This window comes from Balaenoptera ricei, chromosome 2 (assembly GCF_028023285.1).
Source record: "Balaenoptera ricei isolate mBalRic1 chromosome 2, mBalRic1.hap2, whole genome shotgun sequence".
NCBI classification, from domain to species: Eukaryota; Metazoa; Chordata; class Mammalia; order Artiodactyla; family Balaenopteridae; genus Balaenoptera; species Balaenoptera ricei.
In genome coordinates this window covers 34,091,035-34,117,329 of record NC_082640.1, presented here as the reverse complement: position 1 = coordinate 34,117,329, position 26,295 = coordinate 34,091,035, and the positions used below count along the sequence as shown (strand labels likewise).

Here is a 26,295-nt window from a genome sequence, read left to right as displayed (position 1 = left end):
ATTAAAAATGAGCCTTCTTATTCATTAACATGGTATAGCCCTCATTAATTTAGGTTTTCTTTAATGTCCTTCAAAAAAGTTTTATGATTTTCTCCAGAGTATGTCTAACATGTGTGTTAGATTATTCCCAGTTACTCAATATTTTTTAAAGCTATTGTAAATGGTATCTTTGTTTTTAATTGAATTTAAAACATTTTTAACTGATTTATAGAAATAAGATTGACTTTTCTATATTGATTTTTGTGTCCAGCAACCTAACTAAATTCTTATTACATCTAATAATTTGTAGATACTTTCTGGTGTAGCTGTCTGGTGTTTTATCCAGACATCATAATCTGAGTTTTATTTATTTTTCATTTCTTTAAACATTTTTTATTATGGTATAATCTACATATCATAAAATCTACCCCTTTTAAGTGTACATTTCTATGATTTTTGGTAAATTTAGTGAGTTGTGCAGCCACAATAATCTGGCTTTAGAACATATTCATCCTTTTTATTTTTCCATGTCTTATACCTTTTTCATTTCTTTGACTCTGCTGCATTTGCTAGGGGCTTTGTGTAATTTTGAGCAGAAGTGAGAATGGTACTATGGCTAATTCCCAATCTAAAATGGAATAATGCTTCCACTGTTTTACCACTCAGTACAATGCTTGGTTTTTCAGTTTGTTTTGAGATAATCTGTTCATAAAGTTGCTTTCTAGCCCTAGTTTGATAAGAGTTTGCTTTGGTTTTTAATCATGAATGGGATATTGAATTCCATCAAATGTTTTGTCTGTGTCTATTGAGATGATCATATGATTTTCCTCTAAAAAGGGAAGCTTCCAATTAGTCTCCCCACCGTGGAGGGCGCTCTAGGGTTTGTTTACTGTCCCCTGAGCTCCACCAGACTGGAAAACCAATGCTCAGGTTAACCTAGTCCAGAAAATTCCTTCCAAGAGAAAATTGGCTTCAAAGCTCCTCATCTTTACCTAGTATTTGGCCTACATAGTCTTTATTTTCTTACCAGTTCATGCGTCTAAGATTTTTCCATTTTATTTAGTAGTGCTAGTTTGTTTTTGCTTTTTTTTTTTCCCCCCCCCACAGGGAGAGTTGGTCCTCACCCCAAGTCCATCTTACAGCAGAAAACAGAAGTGGCCAGATCTTTCAGGTTCAGTACTAAGTATGTTTTGTAATCTGAAACTGTCATGAATGGGGTCTCTCTTGGGATTCCCACTGTCACCACACACACCATCCTCAGAGAAAGGCTGTCCCCATGTCAAACTCTACGAAAGAGTAGACAAAACCCCCTCCCCGGTTTTGGGGAAAGAGACAGGAGTCAAAAAACATGAGCTGCTTCCAATAGATATAAACCACCTACATCAAGTTATAAAAACAATGAACTGAAAGGGCTTTGCCACCTTAGCTTCTGTAATTGTCAATCTTATTATCGTTTCCCATTAACTGCTGAAATTCGGCGGACAAAAGTAAGTTTACTAAATAGTTCAGGAGGGAAAAAAGGGGGAACTGGTTACAGAAGATGCAAGCAGCAGACAAACGGGATCAGAAATCAGGTCTCTGGAAACCTAGGTTAGCTGCTCTCACACCCCAAAGGCAGGCTGTTGGATATGCTTCTTTCCCTTCTAGGTCTCCTGGACCTCTGGGATGGTACCACCTCTATAGCTTCACTGATGACTCCCCTAGGTGAGCAGGGCCCCATCCTTCCAAGGTCCCCCATTACAGGTACTGATCTAAGACCAGGAAGTAGCCTGCAATGTGCTGGAACACACACTCACGGGAGCATAGCCCATGCCCTTACACCTTCCCTCCACCACCATTTCTCTTCCTGCATGCCCAGAAGGGGTGTTCTGAGAGTCGAAAACAAGCATCCCTCAGTTGCTCTTTTTCTAGTCAGTGATCAAAGGACTGAAAAGACTCAGCTCAGGTTTTCCAAAGAAACAGGCCTGTTCTCCCTCCTAGCCAGGTCACAGTGAGATTGCCTTCATCATTCTTGTTTCATAGCCAGAATCCATTGCCCTCTCTATTTGGATTCCATCTGTACTTTACTGCTACAGGCTTTATATCTTGGCTTCTCCAAAAGTAATCTATGGTCTTTTACAGAACAAAAACACACACCTTGGGACCTACTGTATAGCACAGGGAATTCTGCTCAATATTATGTAACAACCTAAATGGGAAAAGAATTTGAAAAAGAATAGATACATGTATATGTGTAACTGAATCACTTTGCTGTACACCTGAAACTATCACAACATTGTTAATCAACTAGACTCCAATATAAAATAAAAAGTTAAAAAAAATATATACACTTTGAGAAAGGTAGTGACGTTTGTAAGCTCCAAGGGTTTCTTCTTAAATCTAGACAGAATGTTTTCTTTGATGGAGAGATGAAGGAAAAAACCCACATGAGCCCACACATTCTGATCCATGCATCCTTTATTCCATGACCAACCGCTGTGTCGCATCCAAGCAACAGTACACAAACTGGCAATCAACCGCAATCCAGCTGTACAACAATCTGAGGCTTACAGTACATTTAAGGCTTTTAAATTTGGAAAAAAAAATTTTTTTTAATAAAACCAAAGAACCCTCAAACCCAAACCCCCAACCAACACAAGTAGTGTAGCAATTTTAAGCATCTTACACTTCTGATGCTTACTGGCGCAACTCCAGTGTCAAAACCCAAATAACTCCTAAACTAAAAAGATTAGTTTAGTGAAATTTTAATTACATAAATTTTTCAAAGCATAAACTTGTAATTTTTTGTCTTGGAAATGTTATAAAATTTTTTAATAGCAAAACATAGGAATAAAAACGTATTAACAAAATGTATTCAATCATTTACATTACAAACAAGGAATCTGCAGTTCATTGTTGTAGCCTGACAAAAGAAAACTATCCATTAAGAATCTATGCACAATGTAATTGCAAATATGTACAGTACTTTAAAAAAGCCTACAAGGAGGACTTTACAGAAGGAAAGTCGGCTAGGTTCTTTGTTAGACCAACCAGACGATCAAAATATTAAAACTCTGTGGACTAGTAATAAATTTACACTTAAAAAAAACCCCAGTTTCCTTTTAAGAATATTCCAGTTATATTTATATGGTTCCAGTTGATGAAGCCGTTCATGATAGTTCCAGTAAATTACCCTTTAATTGATTTGTTTGGGGGAAAGATCGGAGTGTTAACAAAAATTAATGAAGGAATTTTCATCACGATGGTTTCCAGTTACACTATCACAGCTTCACAAATGGATTGGACCCATGAATCTAGTGGCTGAAAGAGAGATGCAGGTCACATACTGAGAACACGGGTGGAGAGAGGCTGAGTCCTGCATAAATGAATCCTACGTGGTGGGTAAGGAAGAGAAAGGGGTGTGAGCATCTTTTATAGCACGAGAAAACGGTCCCCCCACTCAGCTCTCATTCCCATTCTGCAAGGCAATGAAGCTGGGAATCACAACTGTTCAGTTTAACATGATGTGTGAGTTAGTAGAACCTCTGGATATGAAAGACCAAGATGCCCTCAGCTCTTTGAGTAGGACCCCTGAAAAGCTGGGCACTTCCTCGTGGTTATCCCGCCATGACAGCTATCCAGTTAAAGCATGTGCAAAACCGAGGATTCTTGTGTTCACAGTAGATGAGGTAAAATCAAGTCATCTTCTTCAGGAATTAGGAAGTTCGTGAGATATGAACTGTTTTAGCCTTTCTAGGTATTGTGCATAAAGCTCTATGTCATTATGGCCAGCCCCTTCGACCCAGAGGGGCTCCACGGCCCGGGGACAGCGCTCGTACATGGCCAGGCCGTGGGAGAAATCGATGACCTCGTCCTCTGTACCATGAATGACCAACACGGGAGAGGTAACTTTAGATATCTTGTCAATGCTGCAAGACAGGAAAGGGGGAGGGGGAGAAAAAGGACTCCTTTAGTTATGCTCACAGATGACAGACATCACACTTAATGGAACCGAGTCGGCGTTCACAGGCAAGGAAGGTAAGCACGCGAGGGTTCTTTCCCCCCTCACTTTTCTAGTAATTCACTTTTTAAAAAATTAATTTTGCATTTTGCAATAATTCTGGATTTACAGGAAAGCTACAAAGATAACATAGAGCTCCCATCCACCCCAACCCCTTTCCCATAAGGCCAACACCACGCGTTACCAATAGTATATTTGCCAAAACCGAAAACCAGCATCGGTACGTCACCAAACTCCGGACTTTATTTGGATTTCATGAGTTTTTCCACTGAAGTCCTTTTTCTGTTCCAAGATCCAATTGAGAATACCACACTGAATTTAGCCGTTGTGTTTTTGTTAAAGTATTTTATTAAAAACAGAACTCCTAAATGTCATCAGACTAGCAATCCAGTAACTAATATTTCTGATATATTCATATTTTGGAGAGAGGATTTTTTTTTTTTAAATAAACAAGCTAGACCTTAACATACCAGAATGAATACCTCTTTTGAAATCTGAGCACTGAATCCACAGCCACTCAAGTTTTCAGGACTCTTTCCGTGTAAGCCACCTTCAGCACCGATTAACAAGATCCTCAGAAACCTCATTTCATAAAAACAAATACCTCATTTTTAAATAAAAACCGTGCCATTTAGCTTGAAAACTTAATGTACAACACCAAGATTGAATTCTGAATGATTTCTGACTGTTTACAAAAATCAAATCTACCCACAAAGGATGAATATTTGAGCATCTCCAAAAGAATGTGCTGCAGACTCTGAAAGCATTTCCCAAAGAGGAATTAAGAAGACTGTAAACCTTGTTGGGCTGCGTGTGTAGGCAACTTCTCTGACAGTGGTAACTGTCATTTCACCTGCAAACACATGGAGACAGGCGACCCTCTGTCCAGTCTGGCCTCCTGCCAGAGACCCCCTTACTGTTGACTTTCTGTATCTGATCTTAGCCAAAGTTACAAAGGGATCAAATTGGTACTACCCGTAGGGATCATTTTGTTAAAAGTCATAGCTAACATTTACTCAGCATTGACCACAGCCAGGTGCTCTGCACTTTACATACAAAACCTCATTGCATCTCCAATGAGCCACAGTGAAAGAGGAAGGACCATCTCTGTTAAACCAAGGAGGGAACTGAAGCTTGGAGAGATCATTAAAGGACAGACATGAGGCTGTGGTGATAGTACAGAGCTCTGACATCCATTACAGATTGCAAAGATCTACAAACAGCTGTCGCAGAGCCTTATTAACAACTCAGGAAGTTGCCAGCCACCTCAAGACATCCGGGAAGACTGCAAAATCTCATCAGCCGTGTCATTTGCCAAGATCAGGGCCACTGTGGAAGGGGTCAATTGTGCAGATTAGGAATCTTGTTTAGAAATCTACTTTCCTCTTATATTTAAATTTTAAAGTCACTTCTTCTAAGAATGCAGGAGTCCAGTTATATTCAATTTAAAAATCTATTTACTGACAGCTCCACGCTGCATGAGTTAGGAGACTCTCTGCAACCTGGAGGATGGATGTACCTGAGGTTAAATACCACTGTCTGATTCTAAATGTAAAGGAGGTAAAAGAAAATAAACCACCAACCAAATAATAATCAGGACTCCCTATCTCTATTTTTTTAATACTAAAAAAGAAATGGGAAAGTGCCTTCCTTTAAAGACAGGGGCAGGGACTTCCCTGCTGGCGCGGTGGTTAAGAATCCACCTGCCAATGCAGGGGACATGGGTTCGAGCCCTGGTCCGGGAAGATCCCAAATGCGGTGGAGAAACTAAGCCCATGAGCCACAACTACTGAGCCCATGTGCCACAACTACTGAAGCCCGCGCACCTAGAGCCCGTGCTCCACAACAAGAGAAGCCACCGCAATGAGAAGCCCGCGCACCACAATGAAGAGCAGCCCCCGCTCGCCATAACTAGAGAAAGCCTGCGCGCAGCAACAAAGACCCAGCGCAGCCAAAAATAAATAAATAAAATTAATAAATTTTAAAAAAAGAGAGAGAGAGAGGGACACAGAGACAAGTGTGCATTTGGTAGCAATGGACACCGTAAGAAAACATTCTCCAAATTCAATTAATGATGAAAGTCCATGTGACTGTTAATGGTTTGAAATCTATCATATTAATACTTTATGGTACTGAATAGGATGAATGGCCTTTTCTGGCTGTTTCCACTCACCAACCTTAATTAAGCTGCTTAAATCGCTTAACTTTCTAAGCCTCAGTTTCCTAACTGTAAAATGAGTCTTGTGAGATAAGAAGCGTGAAATGTTTAGCCGTGGACTGGCAGATCAGACAAACCCAGTAAAGACTAGTTGCTGGTTTCCTATTAATGAATAAGCTATAATTAGTTGTCGTGGCTGTATTTTAAGGTATATGCTAATTTAAGAGTCAGGGGGAAAACCTATTCATTTTGTTGCCAGGGTAACTCTTGGCATAGCTTCCCACAAACATGCTAAATATCTCCCCTTCAACAAACTGGCCTCTCAATACCCATTCAGCAGAAATAAGGCCACATTTGAGTCGCACATGGGCCCTACTTATTAGCATTCTCAGCCACGCCACTGGAAATTTGCAGTTCGTTCAACTTTCCCATGAAGCTGAACTTCATTGAACCTGGTACAGGGTGCACAGAAATGAAGTTCACCCAAGGTGTTAAGAGAAGGTTTCTTCTTGTGAAACAAGCCAGTCTGTGGAACAGATGTTTATGTAACCAAATGATGTTCTTTTTCTCTCCCAGCAATAACAGAATGACAGCAATGAATGGGTCAATCAAAATCTGAAAACTGTACATACTTCTGTTGAGGCTTTTTCTACAGTGTGGCCGCGTGAGTCCTGTTGTCAGAATCTTGGCCTGTTTAGCAACGTACCATGGGCAAATAGTTTTTAGTAAATACTTTCCTCAGCTTAGATTTTAAAAAACAAGCAGAAGTTTTCAAAGAGAGGTATTCAAGAAAGCAGTGTGCTTGCTGCTTTTGTGTGTATATACAGCTGCCCGTTTTTCTTCCTTCTATTAGGGGCCTAGAAAACAGCAGGGACTGGGGTGGCAGGAGTTCTGCTGCCCCTGGGGCGCCGGCAGGAGGGGGCCCGGCTGTGGGCTCTCAGGCACACGCTTCCAGCGGAGGGTGCCGGCCCCTCTGCAGGGGAGGGGGTCTTCAGTGGGCGGCAGGAGGAATGAGTGTTCGCTCTGGTCTGGGGCTGTGGGGAGGGGAGGGAAGGACCATCCACTTACACGGTCCCTGCAGCCCATTACCAGCTTGCAAATAGCTCACGTCACTTTTTCTCTTACCTATTGGCCTGACTGAAAAAGTAACAGAAATTTCAAAATTGGGGATGCTTGCGGTTTTTCTTTGAGTGTCTAGACCACTGCTAATGGCCTCATCACAGATTCTGCATTTAGCTCTCATGATTCAACAATACATGTCCACCTGAGCGAATGAACGAACACTGAACTAGACGTTTCTTTAAGACATGTGGGCACTTTTTTTTTTTATCCCGCACATCCAGCTAAACCAATTAATCCTGGATATCGGTACAAGCAAGGTCCTTATACATCATCTGGTAGATTGTTTTACAAATGAGTCCAGCCCAGAGGACCAAGTTTCTGGCTGGTGTACATGTCATATCCACCTCCACGTTCCCTGAGGAGCCCAGCACAGGGGCTGACGTCCGGCTGCATTCAGGAGACATTTATCAGTAGCCCACAATTAACGGTGGCATCTGATGTGAAGCTGGGTCACTGGACGCCTTAGCGCTTGTTGGACAGGAGTGAGCTTACCTGGGGAAAGCATCAAAGCAGTACGTTTTCCTGGTATCGGGAAAAGCCACGCGCAATCCAGACATCAGAGGCGAATGGAGAATTACGGCCGCACACTCGTACCTGGAGGCCAGGTCTACGGTGGGGACAGTCCCAATGCTCTGACCATACAGGATGATGTTCTCGGGGCTTACGCCGTACCTGGAGAAATCAGAGGGCGTGGGCCGTTAGCTGATGTGTGAAAGAAAAAGAGAGTGAGACCAACACCACAGTATCATAAACTCACAAAACTCCCACACCTGCCAGTTTAAAACCACATCATCTCACGGGTACCCTTTAGCTGAAGATAGATGTGAACGCCACAAAAATGTTAGGGGCCTGTCTCAGTATTAAGTGACTGAGATTCTGTCCTCCACAACTTTTGCAAAAATAATGAACATGACATTTTTTTCCGGAAATTAACTATATAAATGCCTCATAAACTTCATTTCAGTGTTCCCAGAGTCATTTCATTTCCTACTCTCCCCTCTTGAGTTTCTTTGGCCATCCTAAATGTATTTCTGAAATAAAAACAGAAGCGTGTTTGCTAGATCATAATATTATTATTAGAGTCCTTTAAGTGAGGTTTTAATAAAATACGAAAGAAATTAACATTTATCATCAGGAAAAGGTACTGGGAGACAATTACTTTAAAGGCGAATATATTTTCTACAGCCTCTCCTTGGGGTTTAACCCTTCCGAGTCTTTCAATCCATCAATGGTCTCCCCCTCCACTGTCTGCCAAGGTTTAGTTGGGTCAACAGCTGTGTGGAATACAGGCTTCATTTTCTGGCCTGCCTGGCAGCCTGGTGTGCAGACAGCTAAGCTTTGGGCGTGGGCTGTGAGCAAAAGTGACATGTACAACCTGCAGGTCATAACTTTAAATAGAAGGCTCCATGCCCTCCCCTTCCCGTTGGTGGGGAGTAGACGTGATGGTGAGCTACCCTGGCCCAAGCAGAAGAACAAGCACCCAGACGTGATGGAGGAACAAAATAGACGAATCCCAGGAAAACAGGTACGCTACATATGAACCTACAAAGGATATCCAGAATATATTAAGAGTACGTAGAAATAAAGAAGAAAAAGACAGACAAAAGAAATGAAGACATCGCAGAAAAGAAAACGTGATGCCTAATAAACACGTAAAAAGATGTGACGCTCAACCTCGTTAGTACGTGAACACGCAAATTAAATCCACGATTTATTTTTTTACACCTAAAAGAAAGGCAAAAACTAAAAAGTCAGACGATGTCAAGGCATAGCAAGGACATGGAAAAGTAGAAGTCTGTGACATTGCTTGCAGGAGTATAAATTGGTATGAGCCCTTGGGAAGATAATGTGATATTATCTGGTGAAGTTGAAGGCTATAACCCAACGATTCCAACTTCTTTGCATAAATACCCACTGTAGTTTACAGGGCAGTAGGACATGCTTTCTTTTCTTTCTTTCTTTCTTTTTTTTCTTTTTTTTTTGCTGGGTAATGTAGTTTATTATTATTATTATTACATTATTATTTTTAATTGAAGTAGTTGATTTATAATGTGCCAACCTCTGCTATACAGCAAAGTGACTCAGTTATACACATATATATTTTTTTTAATTTTTAAAAAATATTTATTTATTTGTTTATTTTTGGCTGCGTTGGGTCTTCGTTGCTGCGCCGGGGGCTTTCTCTAGTTGCAGTGAGCGGGAGCTACTCTTCCTTGCAATGCACGTCCTTCTCATTGCAGCGGCTTCTCTTGCTGTGGAGCATGGGCTCTAGGTGCACGGGCTTCAGGAGTTGTGGCTCGCGGGCTCTAGAGCACAGGCTCAGGTAGTTGTGGCGCACGGGCTTAGTTGCTCCACGGCACATGGGATCTTCCCGGACCAGGGCTCGAACCCGTGTCCCCTGCATTGGCAGGCGGATTCTCAAACACTGCGCCACCAGGGAAGTCCTATACATTCTTTTTTTAAAATATACTTTTCTATTATCGTTTATCCCTAGGACATGCTTTCTGATAACAGCCTTCAGTGAAAAGAACTGTCAGGCTAGAGCTGAGGCGGGTGGCAGGATTTCACTGGGCTGCCACCCCCTCAGGCTCCCTCAAACTTCACAGGAAATGGGGGCCCTTCGGAAGGACTCTGGGGAGGGAATGGCCATTTCTGGCTGGTAAGTGCTGTTCTGTGCTTTGCAGAGAGGCGACATCTGGGCTGTGCCGTGAGGGGCGGACAGAGGCTGAACACGTGGGGATAAAGAGGACTGTCGTTAAGCAGCAGCAAGTCACACAGGGCCGGGGTGGAGTCCAGGGAGCAGCTGGGGGGCTGGGGGGGGGGGGGGCTGAGGCGAGGCTGCGCGGGCCAGCACGGGGAAGATAAGGCGGTAGCGCTTGTCCTGGAGGAGGTGAGGGGCCACTGGAGACGTTCAGGTCCAGGGGACAGGGACAAGGCTGTGCTTCGTGAAGATTCACCTTCCTGCGGCACGCAGGGCATGACAGAGCATAAAAAGGAAGCAGGGAGATAGGTAAGGGACTGTTAAGAATCCTACAGGGAAGAGGAAACAGGAACGTAAAAATCGAAGACAAACAAACCGACAAAAAAGAGATGCTCTCTCCTCCCCAGACGCAGGTAGGAAATCACCTGCTCAGAACGAGGATGCACCCTCTCTTCCTAAAGGGAAGTTTCCGTGTGGCCCCAGCCCTTTGAACTTTGACACCATCTAATACAACTGTGCCTGTGGAGGAGGGTCCCAAGATGCACGTCTTGTCTGATGTTCTTGCCTGGGCTTCATTTCAGTTGGAAGAACAGGTTATTAAAAAATGGTCAGCAAAAGGAGTTTTGACGGAAGGTTTGAGGAAGGAACTCATGTCTGCAGCATTCTGTGCCTTAAATCCCTATGTCAGAGACCATAGCTTTTAAAATATAAATCCCTTCAATCAGGATGAAATGATGAGAAATGTGAGAAATGAACCCTTTTCTAGTGCATCAGCAGGCCATCACCCAGGGTGATGCTTTTTACTGGAGGAAAGTTATCCCAGGGACCTCCCTCCACTGTAACTGCCACTGAATTCCTTCTTTGATGGACTGGGAGGTCCATGTCAGTTGAATTTAACTGAGAGTTCAAAGTCCCTTGGAGGGGGAGGTATAAATAAGATTAGGGGTCTCCTTCTCCCTCCACAATTTTCATCAAAAGTAGGCTATGACATCCCAAAGCACGAGGGCCATCGGATGCTGCATGCGTTGGGGTGTGGGGGTCAGAAGGCACCTGAAGGTAAGAGTACCTCCAAACCTCACATGTGAAGTGTAGGCTCTTTCCACAGTGGCCGTCCCGTGGCAGGATATTTTGCTATTAATTATAAACAAATAGATCATAAATCAAAAAAGGAAGAGGAAGAGGAAAATGAAAACTGAACGTAGTTATTGAAGGACAGAGGATTAAGAGATGATTAATACTAAAAATCAAAAATAAAGCAGAAGACTTCCAGACTGAAATGGCATCAGACTCACCCTTACCTTCTTTGATCAAATTTGCGGAATGATGAGAATCACATAGGATAACCTATCACAGTAATGAGTATTATCATTGAGTAATGAGAGTTATAGTCGAACCTATTTTCTCAGCATCTTTTTTTTTTAACATCTTTATTGGAGTATAATTGCTGTATAACAAAGTGAATCAGCTATATGCATACATATATCCCCATATCCCCTCCCTCTTGCGTCTCCCTCCCACCCTCCCTATCCCACTCCTCTAGGTGGTCACAAAGCACCGAGCTGATCTCCCTGTGCTCTGCGGCTGCTTCCCACTAGCTAGCTATTTTACATTTGGTAGTGGGTATATGTCAGTGCTACTCTCACTTCGTCCCAGCTTACCCTTCTCCCTCCCCGTGTCCTCAAATTCATTCCCTACATCCGCGTCTTTATTCCTGTCCTGCCCCTAGGTTCATCAGAACCATTTTTTTTTAGATTCCATATATATGTGTTAGCATACGGTATTTGTTTTTCTCTTTCTGACTTACTTCACTCTGTATGACAGACTCTAGGTCCATCCACCTCATTACAAATAACTCAATTTCATTTCTTACTATGGCTGAGTAATATTCCATTGTATATATGTGCCACATCTTCTTTATCCATTCATCTGTCAGTGGGCACTTAGGTTGCTTCCATGTCCTGGCTACTGTAAATAGTGCTGCAATGAACACTGTGGTACATGACTCTTTTTGAATTATGGTTTTCTCAGGGTATAGGCCCAGGAGTGGGATTGCTGGGTCATATGGTAGCTCTATTTTTAGTTTTTTAAGGAACCTCCATACTGTTCTCCATAGTGGCTGTATCAGTTTACATTCCCACCAGCAGTGCAGGAGGGTTTCCTTTTCTCCATACCCTCTCCAGCATTTATTGTTTGTAGATTTTTTGATGATGGCCATTCTGACGGGTGTTTTTCTCAGTATCTTGATACTGTGTTTTATATCCTGCTCCATGGACCTTGGGGGCCACACTGAATAAGTAAAGGAGAAACGGGCACAGACTTGCACAGACAAGGGGCAGAGGTGGGTGTGTGGTTACTGCAACAGCCTTTTCTCTTGAGTGCCCTGAATCTGTCCATCCTCCGAGATCATGATCTCCTTGAAACGCCTTATGGAGAAGTCTGAGTATTTCACTGAAGGACCCTCAGCTTTCAGCTTTCCACTCACAGGCACCAGGACACACCCAGTACCAATCTCAACAAATTCCACCTTTGACACACAGACATTTGTAGCCTTAATGACAACAAACACTTTGCAACTCAACGTTTTCACTGGAAAACTTCATCACGTAAAACAGTAGCCATTAACAGGGGAAAATATGACAACTGGCATTATATTAAAATAAAGAACTTCCGGTCATCAGAAGACATCATTAAGAAAGTAAAAAGGCAAGTGGGAAAAGATATTTGCCACACATATAACCAACAAAGGGCTCACATCTACAAAATATAAAGAACACATCAGTGGGGAAAAAAATGACCAAATACAGAAAAACAGCATTTCACAAAATGGGCATTTCATAAAAGAAGAAATCTAAATGGCAGGGAGGGAGGGAGGGAGGGAGGGAAACTCAACTTCATTAGTAAAAACAAAATGAAATTTCACCAATGAAAACCACAATGTGATACTAACAAAAATTTAAAAGTTGACAATACCAAGTGTTGACAAAAATATGACCACAGGAACTTTCATTCCCTCCTGATGGGGGTGTTAAGTTAATAGAAGCACTTTACAAAAAGTAAAAGTGAAGATATAATAACACGTACCCAGTGACCTAGCAATTCTACTCCCAGGTATATTCACCACAGATTAGAAATGTCTCCAAGACCATTTGTGAGCGGTTGGAGACAACCCTAAGGGGTGTCAACAGCAGGGTGGATAAGTAAACGGGGGTGAAGTTGTGCCACAGAATATCATAGGGCAACGCTGATGAATCTTAAAGGCTTGCTGTTAATCAGAAGGGGCAGACACAACAGAACACATGCTATACGACACCATGTGCAAAAAACTTAAACCCACCCAAATTAAACTTTACTGCCTAGGGATACTTAACTGAAAGAAAAGCAAGGAAGTGAAGCCCTAAAAACCAGGATAGCAGTTAAGGATGGGGGAGGGGAATGGGTTATGGCTTGGAAGAAGCATGTCATTTTGGGGGGGCTTATGGATCGCTGGTTATAGTCTATGTCTTTTTTTTTTTTTTTTTTGGCTACGCCACTCGGCATGCCGGATCCTAGTTCCCTGACCAGGGCTCGAACCCTCGTCCCCTGCAGTGGAAGCGTGGAGTCTTAACCACTGGACCGCCAGGGAAGTCCCTATAGTCTATGTCTTGTCACGAGTGTTCCTTTTACAGTTCATTAAGCCGGATATGTACATCTTATGAACATTTCTATCTGGCTACTTCTATCTGTTATATTTCGCAACAAAAAATATTTTTTAAAAGTTCACCAGATATTTCAGCGATGGAGACAACCCTCCTCAAAACTGTTACAACTCATGATAGATTTTGTGCTAAAAACAAATCTCCTAAGGAAACATGAGGTCATTAAAAATTATGTCTCATCAAGAGCTAATGTGGGGAAAACTCATGTTGAAAGGTTCCATAAAAAGCAGCCTACAAAAAACAGGGTCACAATTATGTTCCTTCCAACAAAATCTATCTATGGAAAAGGGACTTGAAAGTAATATATTAAAATGATAATAATGGTTATCTTCAGGTGGTGAGACCAGGTAATGTTTCTTCTTTCAAATTTTCATTTCTAATTCGGGTAATTATTAGGTAGTGATTTGTTACAATGAATAAATAAAGGAAGCGGTATTGCCGGACCTTTTTGCATGGAGTCAGCAAGCTTTCTTTACAGTGTCTGTATTTGAAAAGGCTTTGAAAACTGTAACGTGCTAATGAAGTGTTCAGATTTGTCAGTATTACATTAAGGACTTTTCCACTGTTTTTCCCTGTTTATTATACTGTCTGACAACACATGAGATGCCTGGGAGGTGGGGATGGGGGCCAATTCTTTGAAGGTATGGAAGATTTTCGGGAAAACTCTAAGAGACCTCTGTCCCAACACCCGCCGCTTGCAGACGAGGATGTTGAAGTGGAGGGTCCTTTTCATGGCACCACTAGGGTGTTGTTTTTGACCAAAAAAAGCTAGAAGACTGATGACCTCTATACCAGTGGTTCCAAAATGAGAAGTATCTGAATTTCTTGGGACTTTTTAAAAATGTAAATTCCCTTACTTAGAAATCTTCCGTACGTAGAAATTCCAGCGGGTTTGTGGATCCCTCAAACTAACCACTGTTTGATACTGAGTAAAAAGGGTCAGACCAGATCCTACATACCTTTTAGCTCTCAAATTCAATTAAAAGATAAAGGATAAAAAAGAGAGATGGTAAATGGAATCTATTACTAAGTCTGTGTGAAATACAGGGCATTTAAAGATCACAGCTTTTCACAAAAGAGCAGGATTAAGTGCAAAGTATTTTTTTCAAAAACATCAACAGTCCCAAAGTCCAAAACCTTTATCCTAAAGTAAAACAGATGTTAAACCCTCCCAACCTGGAACAGGACAGTTTTGTAGCAGGCAGACGTGATACACAGGCAGGCAGGATTTTTTGCATTTTTATTTAGGATTTGCTATTTTCGGGTACGACGATAGCAAAACATTAAAAGTGATTTCTTCTCGCTCGTACCACCTTTGTGGGCAAGATACAGGGACGGGAGGAACGGGAGGAACGGCAGCAACGGCCTACGAACAATGTTTCCTTCAGTGCGTCCAATCCCCAAGGCAGGCTTTTACAAGCAAACTTCCGCGTTGCTCAGCTACAAACACACCAGTCGCTGGGTGGATGACTTCAGGTCGGGAGACAAGGATGCCGTCCCTCCCTTCCTACGCCTACCAGCTCTCCTTCCTCTGCTGTTTCCCCTTGCTCCCTGGCGTGTCTGGAAGAGGCACTGCTTTTCCATCCCAGGGCTAACCTTCCACCTGAGCGCTGGACTCCCACCCTCCCATGACTTTAAGAATTTCATCCCCACCCACGCCGAATTCCAGTCTTATTCCCAACGCAACACATGTCTCCAAGTCTCTGAATCTAAGAAAGGGCCTGTCTTCACGGGTGCTTCATCCTTTAAGTGACGGCCCCATCTCTTACCTCTGTTTCCCTACTGCATCCTCAACCCTAACAAAGGCCCCTGAAACCCACCCTCTCCTCCCACAATGTCCCGAAAGCTGCTATCAGAAGTGCCGGGTCCAACCGCTTTTTCCCACTCCTCATCCAATTTGACTTCTCCTCGGCAGTTCACGCTAAGAATGATGCCTTTCTTCTTCAACTCCATTCCTGGGCCTCTGAGACATTGAGTCACTCTTGGTTCCTCCACCATCCCCACCACCAGCGGGCTTGGCCCCTTCCCTGACTCCGCTCCTCCTGCCGTAGACTTCCTACTGCACTCTTTTTTTTTTTTTGCTTTTGTTTTTTTTTTAAATTTTATGTGGCCGGACCACGCAGCATGCGGGATCTTAGTTCCCCGACCAGGGATCGAACGCGTGCCCCCTGCAGTGGAAGCGCTGAGTCTTAACCACTGGACTGCCAGGGAAGTCCCCTTCCTATTGCACTCTTACATCTTCTCTCCAAATGATTTCACTGAATCCCAGGCCTCAACTATTAACTCTCTGCTGGCAATTCTCAGATATTTACTTCCAGCCCTGCTTTGTCCTGAGACAGAGCAGAATGCCCCCCTGCCTGAAGGGAGGGGAGGTGGATCAAATACAATGTCCCCTGCGCCCGCCTTTGTTCTCAGTGCTGGCCCTGACCTCACGCCTCATTCCATCTTCCAGTGATCCTGGGAGGGGGATATTCTTGTCCCCGTTTTATATCTGAGGAACTTGATAGTAAAAGTTAAGTAACTTGTCCAAGGTCAAATGAGTGGTGAGGCTATGAATTTAATACTGTTATCTGTGATGGATAAATTCCAAACTCAACGTGTCTAAAACCAAATCCGTTATTTTCTCCCCTCAAAACCTTCTCAATAACTCAGTCATCAGGTAGAGTTCTAAAAACTATATTTCCCTCTGTTGCCAATCCAGTATCCAAAGTCAGGATGAAGACAAATTATGAAAAGGAGTGGACGGTTACATGACAGATTCAGCTAAAGATCTAAACTTACTTCTGGCAGTGACCGATTAGCTTGGTGATTATGCAAACTGTGGATTAGTTTCTACACCTGGAAGATGTCACCTATTTTTTTAAAATAATGCATTCAAAAAATAGTTACTGAGTACCTCTTTTGGACTAGGCATGGAACCTCTGGGGGTGCAGAAATATGAACGTAAAACATTTGGTGGTCTCAAGGAGCTTATAGTCTAGTTGGGGAGGCAAGGAACGTATACAAAAGTATGGGAAGACAAGCAGAAGCCAGGTCTAAATCTGAGTCATTAGGACACAGGATGTCACAGCAGATGAGGCAAGAGATTCAAGGTCAGGCCAGGGTAAAAGCCATGTGGACAAAGGCCTTCATTTGCTACGAGCCAACTACAGCTATATTTGCATGTCAGACAGACACACGTTCTTACCAGACTCTCCCTGGACCTCCTCGTGAAATCTGTGGGCCTGACTTAAATATGTAAGTAGGTGTTATTTGCACATGGATCTCTAGGGAAAAGCCATTCTTAGCCAGTGAGATTCAATGCATTCATTTTATAGCAGAGTCTCAAGTTAGAGCACCATCATCTCCTGCTAGGGTACGTTTAGGACTGCCACAGCTGGCCCTGGGGACCCACGGCAGGTCTCGACACTCAGATCTGACCCTTGGCATGTGGCTATACAGAACAGCTGAAACATGTATTTATACAAGAGCTATAATTGGGCCCGGCGGTCCTGATACTAATGATCAGAATTCCAAGGCTGCAAATGAAGAGGCCCTAGTTTCACAGCATCTTAAACATCAACATCGTACAAAACAAAGGTCTCCATCTCTAAGAGTCTCCTCTTGAGTACCGTTCCTTAACCCTTCTTTGGCTGGATCATAAGCTCTAATCCCTCAAATTTCTCCCAGGCTAGAATTCTGATTCCGTAAGTCCCACACCCAAGCACAGTCCATCTGGTCTTCAATTCCCAGTGTTACAACCCCCAGAATCCTTGACCTCCTGACCATCCTGCTTTTATCAATCCCCAGTCCCCAGACTTAGGTAAGAAGAACTGCCAGAGGAGAAGGGGTGGGGGTGGGGCAGGCGGTGGATGGATCCTCTTCCCACCACGGAAACCATGGCTCTATCCAAATGGCCAGAGCACCAAGTACCTTAAGTCCCCTACATATGAACCCTCAAGTTGCAAACTTTCAAAGATGCGAACCAATCACATATGTTGGTTCACGTGTCTGGCGAACATTGTCATGTGCGTGCATCCTCTACAAGTGGCTGTGCTTCTGTGTACTTTACTGTACAGTACTGTATAGAGGACAGTAGTACAGTTTCTTTATTTCAAGCCCAGGATGTCCAGAATCAAGCGTAAAAGCGACGGTGATGTAGCTGGTACTACTGTACTTTTCAAGGTACTGTACTGTAAGATTAAAAATGTTTATTTTTTGTGTTTGTTTTTTATGTATTATTTGCGTGAAAAGTATTATAAACCTATTCCAGTACAGTACTATAGAGCCGATTGTGTTAGTTGGGTACCTAGGCTAACTTTGTTGGATTTACGAACAAACTGGATTTAGGAACGCGCTCTCAGAACGGAACTCGTTTGTATGTAGGGGACTTACTGTACAGCCTAAAAGATGGAATTCATGATGCTTCTCATCAGAGTCTACAGATGAGCCTGAGAGGGCTCAGAACCCATTAGGTCTTGGAACTAACATTTTTTCTAAGGAGCTCGAGACATAGCTTAGGAGAAAAGATACTAACATGGTGGTAATAGGCATATGGTGCTGCATAGGGAAGACAAGCAGGGAAGAGTCCCAGAGGTAAGTACTGAGGTCAGGATGAGCTACAGGTCTGAGGAGGTGGAGGGGGTGAAAGCTGCTGGATGTTGTATCAAGGGGTTAGTTAGGCAGCGGAATCAGGAAGTCTGCATGTGTGGAACAGGTAGGACCAGAAAACAAAATAAACAAAAGCAAACCTAGGCACAGACTGGGCAGCCGGGATTCAGAAGTCAGCCAGGGAGCTGGTAGAGCCCAAAGGTGACATTTGCAGAGGCGTGGATGGACCTAGAGACTGTCACACAGAGTAAAGTAAGTCAGAAAGAGAAAAATAAATATCGTATAATATTGCTCATATATGGAACCTAGAAAAATGGTACAGATGAACTTATTTCCAAGCAAAAATAGAGACACAGGCATAGAGAAGAAACGTATGGACTCCAAGGAGGGAAGGGGGGGGATGGGATGAATTGGGAGATGGGGATTGACTTATATACACTATTGATACTATGTATAAAATAGATAACTAATGAGAACCTACTATATATATAGCACAGGGAACTCTACCCAATGCTCTTCCTAAATGGGAAGGAAATCAAAAAAAAGAGGGGATATATATATACGTAGAGCTGATTCATTTTGCTGTACAGCAGAAACTAACACAACATTGTAAAGCAACTATACCCCAATAAAAATTAAAAAAAAAAAAAGAATCTGCAGAACACGTATGTGACACCAGCAGTTTAAAAAGGAGGAAGAAAACGCCCACAGAGGAAAAGACTTTAGTAAAGAGAAAACTCAAGCAACAGCTCACCTGTAAATTAGTAGAAATACTTGGATGACCCAGAGTGAAGGGGGCAAAAGTCAGGGTGGGTTCTGATAAACACATACTAGAAAACTCAAAATGCAGCGCAGTAACTAAGGCACGCCACGTGAGTTGTTATGTGGGACCCTGGGGGTCAGGACGAGAGAGAGCTCATGGGTAGGTGGTGGGTTTGGTGGTCAGCGAAGGCTCTGCTGCCTTTCAAGGGATGGTGTGAAGGGTGAAGTGTTTCTGCGTCAGGGAGAGGTGTTCAGTCAACGTTAGCTAGAGATGACCATGCCATTCTTTAAATGCTCTTCGCCTGTGGCTGCCCCAGTATCATAATGGCCAGATTCTTCTTCTCGCTGTTCTGTTTCCTTTGCTCACTCCTCTCTCTTCTCCCACACTTACCTGGGCATCCCTCAAAGGTCAGTCCTCACCCTCCTCTGGAATCTTTTCCTATGTAGTCCCTTGTTGAACTCCTCCAGTGCCAGAGCCTAGCATAGCACAGCGTCTCTTCTATAGTAATCGTGCAATAAATACGTGTTAACGGAATACATGGGTGGCGAGGGTTTCTACAATGTGTTGATTCACTCCCGATATCTCGCCTCTGCTCCAGCCCCGGGCCCCTCTCCTTTCTGTTGATATTTCTTCCTGAGCATCCCAGCACTGCACACTCAACACCTCCCAAACCGGACTCTTCCTAGTCTCTCCCCAAATCTTTCCATTTCTACCTATCACTCTACCCTCTACCTCACAGGCTTAAGAGTTAGGATGAACTTCTCAGTCTTTTCTCCTTTGCCTCTCACATAGACTTTGTCACTAAGCCTTGTCACTTCTATCTTGGAGATGGTTTCCAGATGATCACATTTCTGACACCACTTCTGTTGCTCCGTGGTGGCATCTTGTGGTCAATCGATCAGGAGCTGCCTGTCGGTTCAGTGTAAGAATGAGCATTGCCCCGTGATGAACGTCCCCACTGGTACCCAGGGTCTGTTCCTCAGAGGTCTTCCTGGAATCCTCACCACCGCTGACTCTCCATCCCCATGGTGCGTACCCTGCTCCAGTGGGTCCCTCACTGCTCAAACTACTCACCTGTCCTGTCCTATCCTTTTGGTTCCTGTGTATCACTTTATATGGCTGGTGAGGGGGTGGGTATCCTAGTTCCTGACCACTGACCTCGTCTCCACCCACCGCTCACTCCGACTCTTGCTAATTGTTTGCACTTAGCAGCTTCCATCCTGGCCTCTCCCTTCTTCCCAGGGCAGAACCTGGGAATCTCCAGGCCTAATCAAGTCCCAGTTCTGACTTCTCCTCTGCTCTCCCAGACCTGCTTTCTCCCCGGTTCTATCTATACAAGCTGCCACACTCATGTCACTCCCCATGCCAATCCATCCTGTAACTTCCCGTCAGGTAGATCTTCCAAAAAACTTTTGTTGCGTTACTTTGCTCATCAAACCCTTCGGCAAACCACAATCCCTGGGATAAAAACCCATGGCCTTAGAGTAACCTCCACAACCTGGCCCCATCTTACTACTCCAACCCTTTCTTTTCTCTCCAAGTAAATCTTCTGCTCCTGCAATTAGACTCCCCACTGCCTCATCACAGCCCCGGAGCCCCTGTCTGGACTGTCCTCACTCCTCCCCACAACCTAGAAAACACTGGGGTCCTTCAGGTCCATTCCAGTCCTGCCGCCTTCAGACACTTTTCCCAAGCACCCCAGTCTACCTGTGGTGTTTTCTTTCCTGAGCCATCCACTTGTGCACCAGGTCAACATGAGGTTGTATGTGATGAACGGTTTTGTGGCATGTCCTATGTTGTCAGTGAGATTTTGAGCTCCCCAAAGGAAGTAAAACTGTTTACCTCTTTGGGAACATTAAAAATACCCAGGGGACTTCCCTGGCAGTCCAGTGGTTAAGACTTCGCCTTCCAATGCAGGGAGGGGGTGTGGGTTTGATCCCTGATTGGGGAGCTAAGATCCCACATGCCTTGTGGCCAAAAAAAACAAAACATAAAACAGAAGTAATATTGTAACAAATTCAATAAAGACTTTAAAAATGGTCGTCAAAAAAAAAAAAAAATCTAAACAATACCCAGGCTCAGGGATCGGTACACTGGAGGCATATCTTGCTTTGAATGGAATGTGATTCTGGCCAAAGGCTGTTTCTGAACAAATTAAAACTAGGTCTCATATATCGTTATCATTCCAATGGATAGACAATCCACTCCAAGTTCAACGTCTTCTTGGGGATCTGGATAGGAGCAGAAACGATCTCTTGTCTGCAACCTAGCAAAATTGAGTCAGTCCATGAAGGATGACAATAATATTTAGTAAGCACTAATGTTATTTTAGGCATTATGTAAGATTTACTTAAAACACGACACAAGGAACTAAAGTCTCCCAAATTTTGCTAGGGGAAAGCCACGACCCTGAATGATTACTTTCCATAATAGGCAATGCCAGGTGTATAGTTATCCCCTTGGAAACCTACAATTTTTGCTCCCTGCCTCTTCCAAACGTCTAGCACCTTCCTGCAGTCACCAGCTATGCTGAGCTCAGGTTGACAACACAAATTTAGGTTTTGGTTCCCACTCAGCACACAGGACGTGTCCCCAGGAGCCCTCACACCCCGTACCCAAGGTCCAGCAGCATCAGCTGCAAGGGCAGGAGCTGAGGTAGGAGGTGCCCACGAGCGCCAGGGGGACAGTGTCCAGTGGGAACGCTCCCTCCACTCATAAGGTAAAACCTGTTTGTTTTTGTTTGAATGTTAAGGCTTGCTCTTCTGTCTACAAATGCGGCCAAGCTGAGCCTCCCTAAGACATACCGCATCCTGTTTAAGTTAATGGGCCTTGACTTTGCCCTGTGTCAAGAGCATTTCCATTTATCTTCAGACGAAGCATGCTTGGCACGGTTCCACTGACTTTGAAGTCTATATTTTAAATATTTCAGAGCTAGAACTCCTAGTGGAAATACCTTTAGACGAGAACAAAGATAAATACACAAGGTAACGTGAAAGTTAATTGAAGGATGAGGTCTGAGGATACTGGGAAACCCTAATAAACTTCAGAGCAAAGCCTCAGAGTAAAAGGACTGGCTGGGAGGGACGCAGGTGGGTAAACACGGCCGGATGAAAACACAGAAGGCCTGTGGAACTCTTGCCTTCAGGCACAGAATTGGGAAATCCATCTTTTACTCTCTGTAGCCAAAGCTTAACAAATGCGTGATTTATATTTTAATTACGAGGAAGATAAAAAAGTATCAATCCCCTGGAACAGGCTTATTTTTCCTTTTTAAAAATACATCTTTGTAGGTTTAGACTTTTTAAAATGTTATACTGATGTTTCACAAACAGATTTCTATCGGTCGTTAACTCCAGTGGCAAAAGCAAAGGAAACACATTTTTTTTTTTTTGGCCGCAACGTGAGGCACATGGGATCTTAGTTCCCCGACCAGGGATCAAACCTGAGCCCCCTGCAGTGGTAGCGTGGAGTCTTAACCACTGGACCGCCAGGGGATTCCCGGAAACACATTTTAAAGTGAGTACCTGCTGCATTAGCGCTGTTTGAGACAATTAAAAATCTTAAAGGTTAGTGATGTCAGTTGATTGCTTCCTTTTTTCTGACCAAGGGAACTTAGTTAAAAAGGACCTTTAAAAGCAAGATAATGATATAACTGTGAAGGTTCCAAAAATCTGAGCATGCTTAAGGTATTCTCTCAACACTGCTTATAAAATAAAATGTGCCAATGCAACATTAAAAGTAGCCTCCTTCAACGAAATAGTGCCATTTGCAGAGCGTGGATGGACCAAGAGACTGTCATACAGAGTGAAGTCAGTCAGAAAGAGAAAAACAAATACCACATAATATCACTTATATGTGGAATCTAGAAAAATGGTAGAGATGAACTTATTTGCAAAGCAGAAGTAGAGCCACAGATGTAAAGAACAAAATTATGGATACCAAGGGGGAAGGGCGGGGGGGAGGAACTGGGAGATTGGGATTAACATATATACACTATTGATACCATGTATAAAATAGATAACTAATGAGAACCTACTGTATAGCTCAGGGAACTCTACTCAATGCTCTGTGGTGACCTAAATGGGAAGGAACTCTAAAAAAGAGGGGATATATGTATACGTATAGCTGATTCATTTTGCTGTACAGTAGAAACTAACATAACACTGCAAAGCAGCTAAACTCCAATAAAAATTAATTTTAAAAAAAGTAGCCTCCTTCACCTGAAGCATCATTGAATGTAATGGGGATAAATATGAGCTCCTGGGTTATTCATCTTTGAGGAAATGAAGAAGGAAATGAGATTCAGACCAAGCAATAACACTAAAACCAAGCGTAAGTTTAGGCAACATGAATATTATGGTCAGTAAGCTCATCAAAGCACAGAGAAGGGAATGGTCCAAACTGGGGGCCAGGAAATCAGGAAGCACAGGAGTCGAGCTTGAAGCCAGTCACATGGGAGGGGATATTTGAAAACATCCAGAGAAGAAAGGCAAGAGCTGAAGGGGAGGCAGAGCATCCTGCAAACGTGGATGGCAGGCTGGCCTGGCTGGGGTGAGAGTTTCTGCTTGGGAAGCAGAGGGCCATCCAAAGGAGGTGGCGCGTACTCTGGAAGCATCTGGGAAGTGTGCACAGGGTCCCTGAGAGGATGGAGACGTGACAAGTTGTGCCGCAGGAAGGAAGAGAACGTCTGGACAAGACGTGTTCTGAGTGGCTCGCATCAGGTGTGTATGTAGCAAGTCGTGGCAGGGAAGGGAGAGACTTGAAGATAATTCTGCAGTTGAGGGTTGGAAAATGGGCACAGATAGAGAAGTGGAGAGGGATATCATGGGCGGTTGGAATTTCGTTTTGTTAGAAAACACGTTCAGCTTGGGAAGACACTGAGTTCCAGGTAACTGTGGAGCATCCTAGGAAGGCAAATACGAGTCAGACTCTCAGGGTTCCTTATAAGAAAAATCTTCCTGAATCGTACTGAGGTCGGTGCTAGACAGACAGACGATCCTGAGTGCTCCTCATTGTGCCTCTTGCCAGGAAGGCGAGCAGCTGGAAGGAGGAGCCTGGGAATATCTGTCCAGGCCAGCAGCTGCAGGAGTACCTACGGCTGCAGGCAGAGGCTCTGGGGGGACCAAACGGCCCAGGTCCCATGGAGATGGACAGATCAGACACACCAAAACTTTCATCTGTAAATGAAAAGATACTGTGTCCTTTTCTTCAATGGACTGTGGTGACAATGACACAACGCACAGAACAAGGCCATTCCAGCCAAACTTAACTCTCCAGGAGGCATGGTATGGCGATGCATGCTCAATCAATGGAGCCTTTCTTTTTTTTTTAATTAATTAATTTATTTATTTATTTATTTTTGGCTGTGTTGGGTCTTCATTTCTGTGCGAGGGCTTTCTTCTCTAGTTGTGGCAAGCGGGGGCCACTCTTCATCGCGGTGCGCGGGCCTCTCACTATCGCGGCCTCTCTTGTTGCGGAGCACAGGCTCCAGACGCGAGGCTCAGTAATTGTGGCTCACGGGCCTAATGCTCCGCGGCATGTGGGATCTTCCCAGACCAGGGCTCGAACCCGTGTCCCCTGCATTGGCAGGCGGATTCACAACCACTGCGCCACCAGGGAAGCCCCAATGGAGCCTTTCTTATAGGTATTCATGTATTTCAAAACATATCAAGATATGCATTACCTAATTTTTGTAAAACAGCATCCACCCTCAGGTACGGCGTTTCATTCTATCCTAGGTGTCTGAGAAGTTTCCTTCCAAATGGCGGTGCAGGGAAGGGCTTTCTGTGCCAGGTCTAAACCCACCTTCAAAACAACGTCATTCTTTATGACATTCAAGACTGCTCTCTCCTCTACAATACTCTTTCTCTGTGTCAAAGCAAAAATAAACAAGACTTGGCATGATTTAATTTTTTTAAAAAATGACTTTTCAGAGGAAAAGTTACAGTCCTAAAGAATACAAAATCAACTCTCTTTAGCTCTGTTACAATTAAAATAGAATAATTTGCTTGAACTTGTTTGAGTATAATTGGGCATGAAATTGTTCTAATGATAACTGGGGCTCTTTTGGCATTCTGTAATTATCTAACATGTTGGAAAAGCTGAAAAATGCTACCTTACCCCCCTACAGCTACATAAATACCTGTGAAATGGTTAGAATACCACCTACCCTACAGTTTCTGAGAGGATTACATGAGCCGGCTTATGTAAATCATCTGGCACAGGCATCTGATAAAAAAGCCATTTAATAAATGTCACTTCCGTCCATACCAAATACAGATTAAAAACAGACACTTGACCAAAGTAAAGCCTTAAAGGATCTCCCTACTTCACACCCAAGAAACACAGCCGAAATTAAGGGACAGAGCTCATGAAATCTCTGGGATAGGGAAAAACATTTTTTAAAAATCTAATTTAATTATCCACTTGAGGGCCAAGGCTGAAAGTCATTTCTTAGAACTAGAAACCCAAGAATCAATTCCTAATTATTTTATCTCACTGTAAGGTGCATTCTCACAACAGCTGTGGCACACAAGACACTAGATGGTAGGTGTGTCTGCCCCCGGCTCACACTGACTTGCAAATGGAATTTGACAAAATCCCTTTAGTTCCAATGCTACAACTGCTGAGATGTCCAGTAGAGAGATGCTCTGAAAAGATACAGCAGGTCAAAAATGCTCTCTGTCCCCAGTAGGTGACCATCCAAGAATGTCCTACTGGAGCTGCAGGTATGAACACAAGCCCACTCCAGACCCCCTTGGCCAGAGTGACTGCTTCTGGGAGGAGCAGAGTTGGAACCAAGACCGGTCAATGGGAGTCCCTCCTGGATGTCTATGCCCTCTTCGGCCAAGCCTGGGGGAGATCACCTTTGTCACCACACAGAAAGAACCTCCTCAAGAATCACTACAAACAGGAAAGCAAAGCCGAGAGAGGGAGCAAGCGAGCTGAGCCCTGAAGCTACCGTTGTTGGAGACCTGGCACTTGGTCGCGCCTGGCCAGGGGGCTCCCAGAGTTCTGACCTGGGCGGAGCTTACATTGTTCTCTCTTGAAACTGGGCTAACATTAGTCTTTGGTGAGCAACTCCGAGTGTGTAGTCACGACTGTGTGGCTGTCTGGGGGCGGGGATGGAGGGTGGAGATTTGCACAGCGGGTTAGAAGAGTAGGCTTTGAAATCAGACAACTCAAGGTCTGGAGCCCGGCTCTGCCTTGCACGGTGATCCGACCTCTTTGCAGTCCTGTTCCCTGGACCGGAAAGGGGTGTAAGTTGCCTCAGGCCTGCGGTGAGAA

General features: G+C 43.8%; 1 protein-coding gene across 1 annotated transcript in view; it reads right to left on the bottom strand.

Annotated features, from left to right (window-relative positions):
* Positions 1–2,418: 2,418 nt before the first annotated feature.
* ABHD17C (abhydrolase domain containing 17C, depalmitoylase) overlaps positions 2,419–26,295 on the bottom strand; it is a 55,376-nt gene continuing 31,499 nt past the window's right edge. The window contains exons 2-3 of the mRNA XM_059912329.1: positions 7,752–7,931; positions 2,419–3,887 (exon numbers count right to left, since the gene is read on the bottom strand). Of these exons, the coding sequence (XP_059768312.1) occupies positions 3,668–3,887; positions 7,752–7,931 (400 nt within the window). The 3' untranslated portion in view covers positions 2,419–3,667. The remainder of the gene's footprint in view (positions 3,888–7,751; positions 7,932–26,295) is intronic.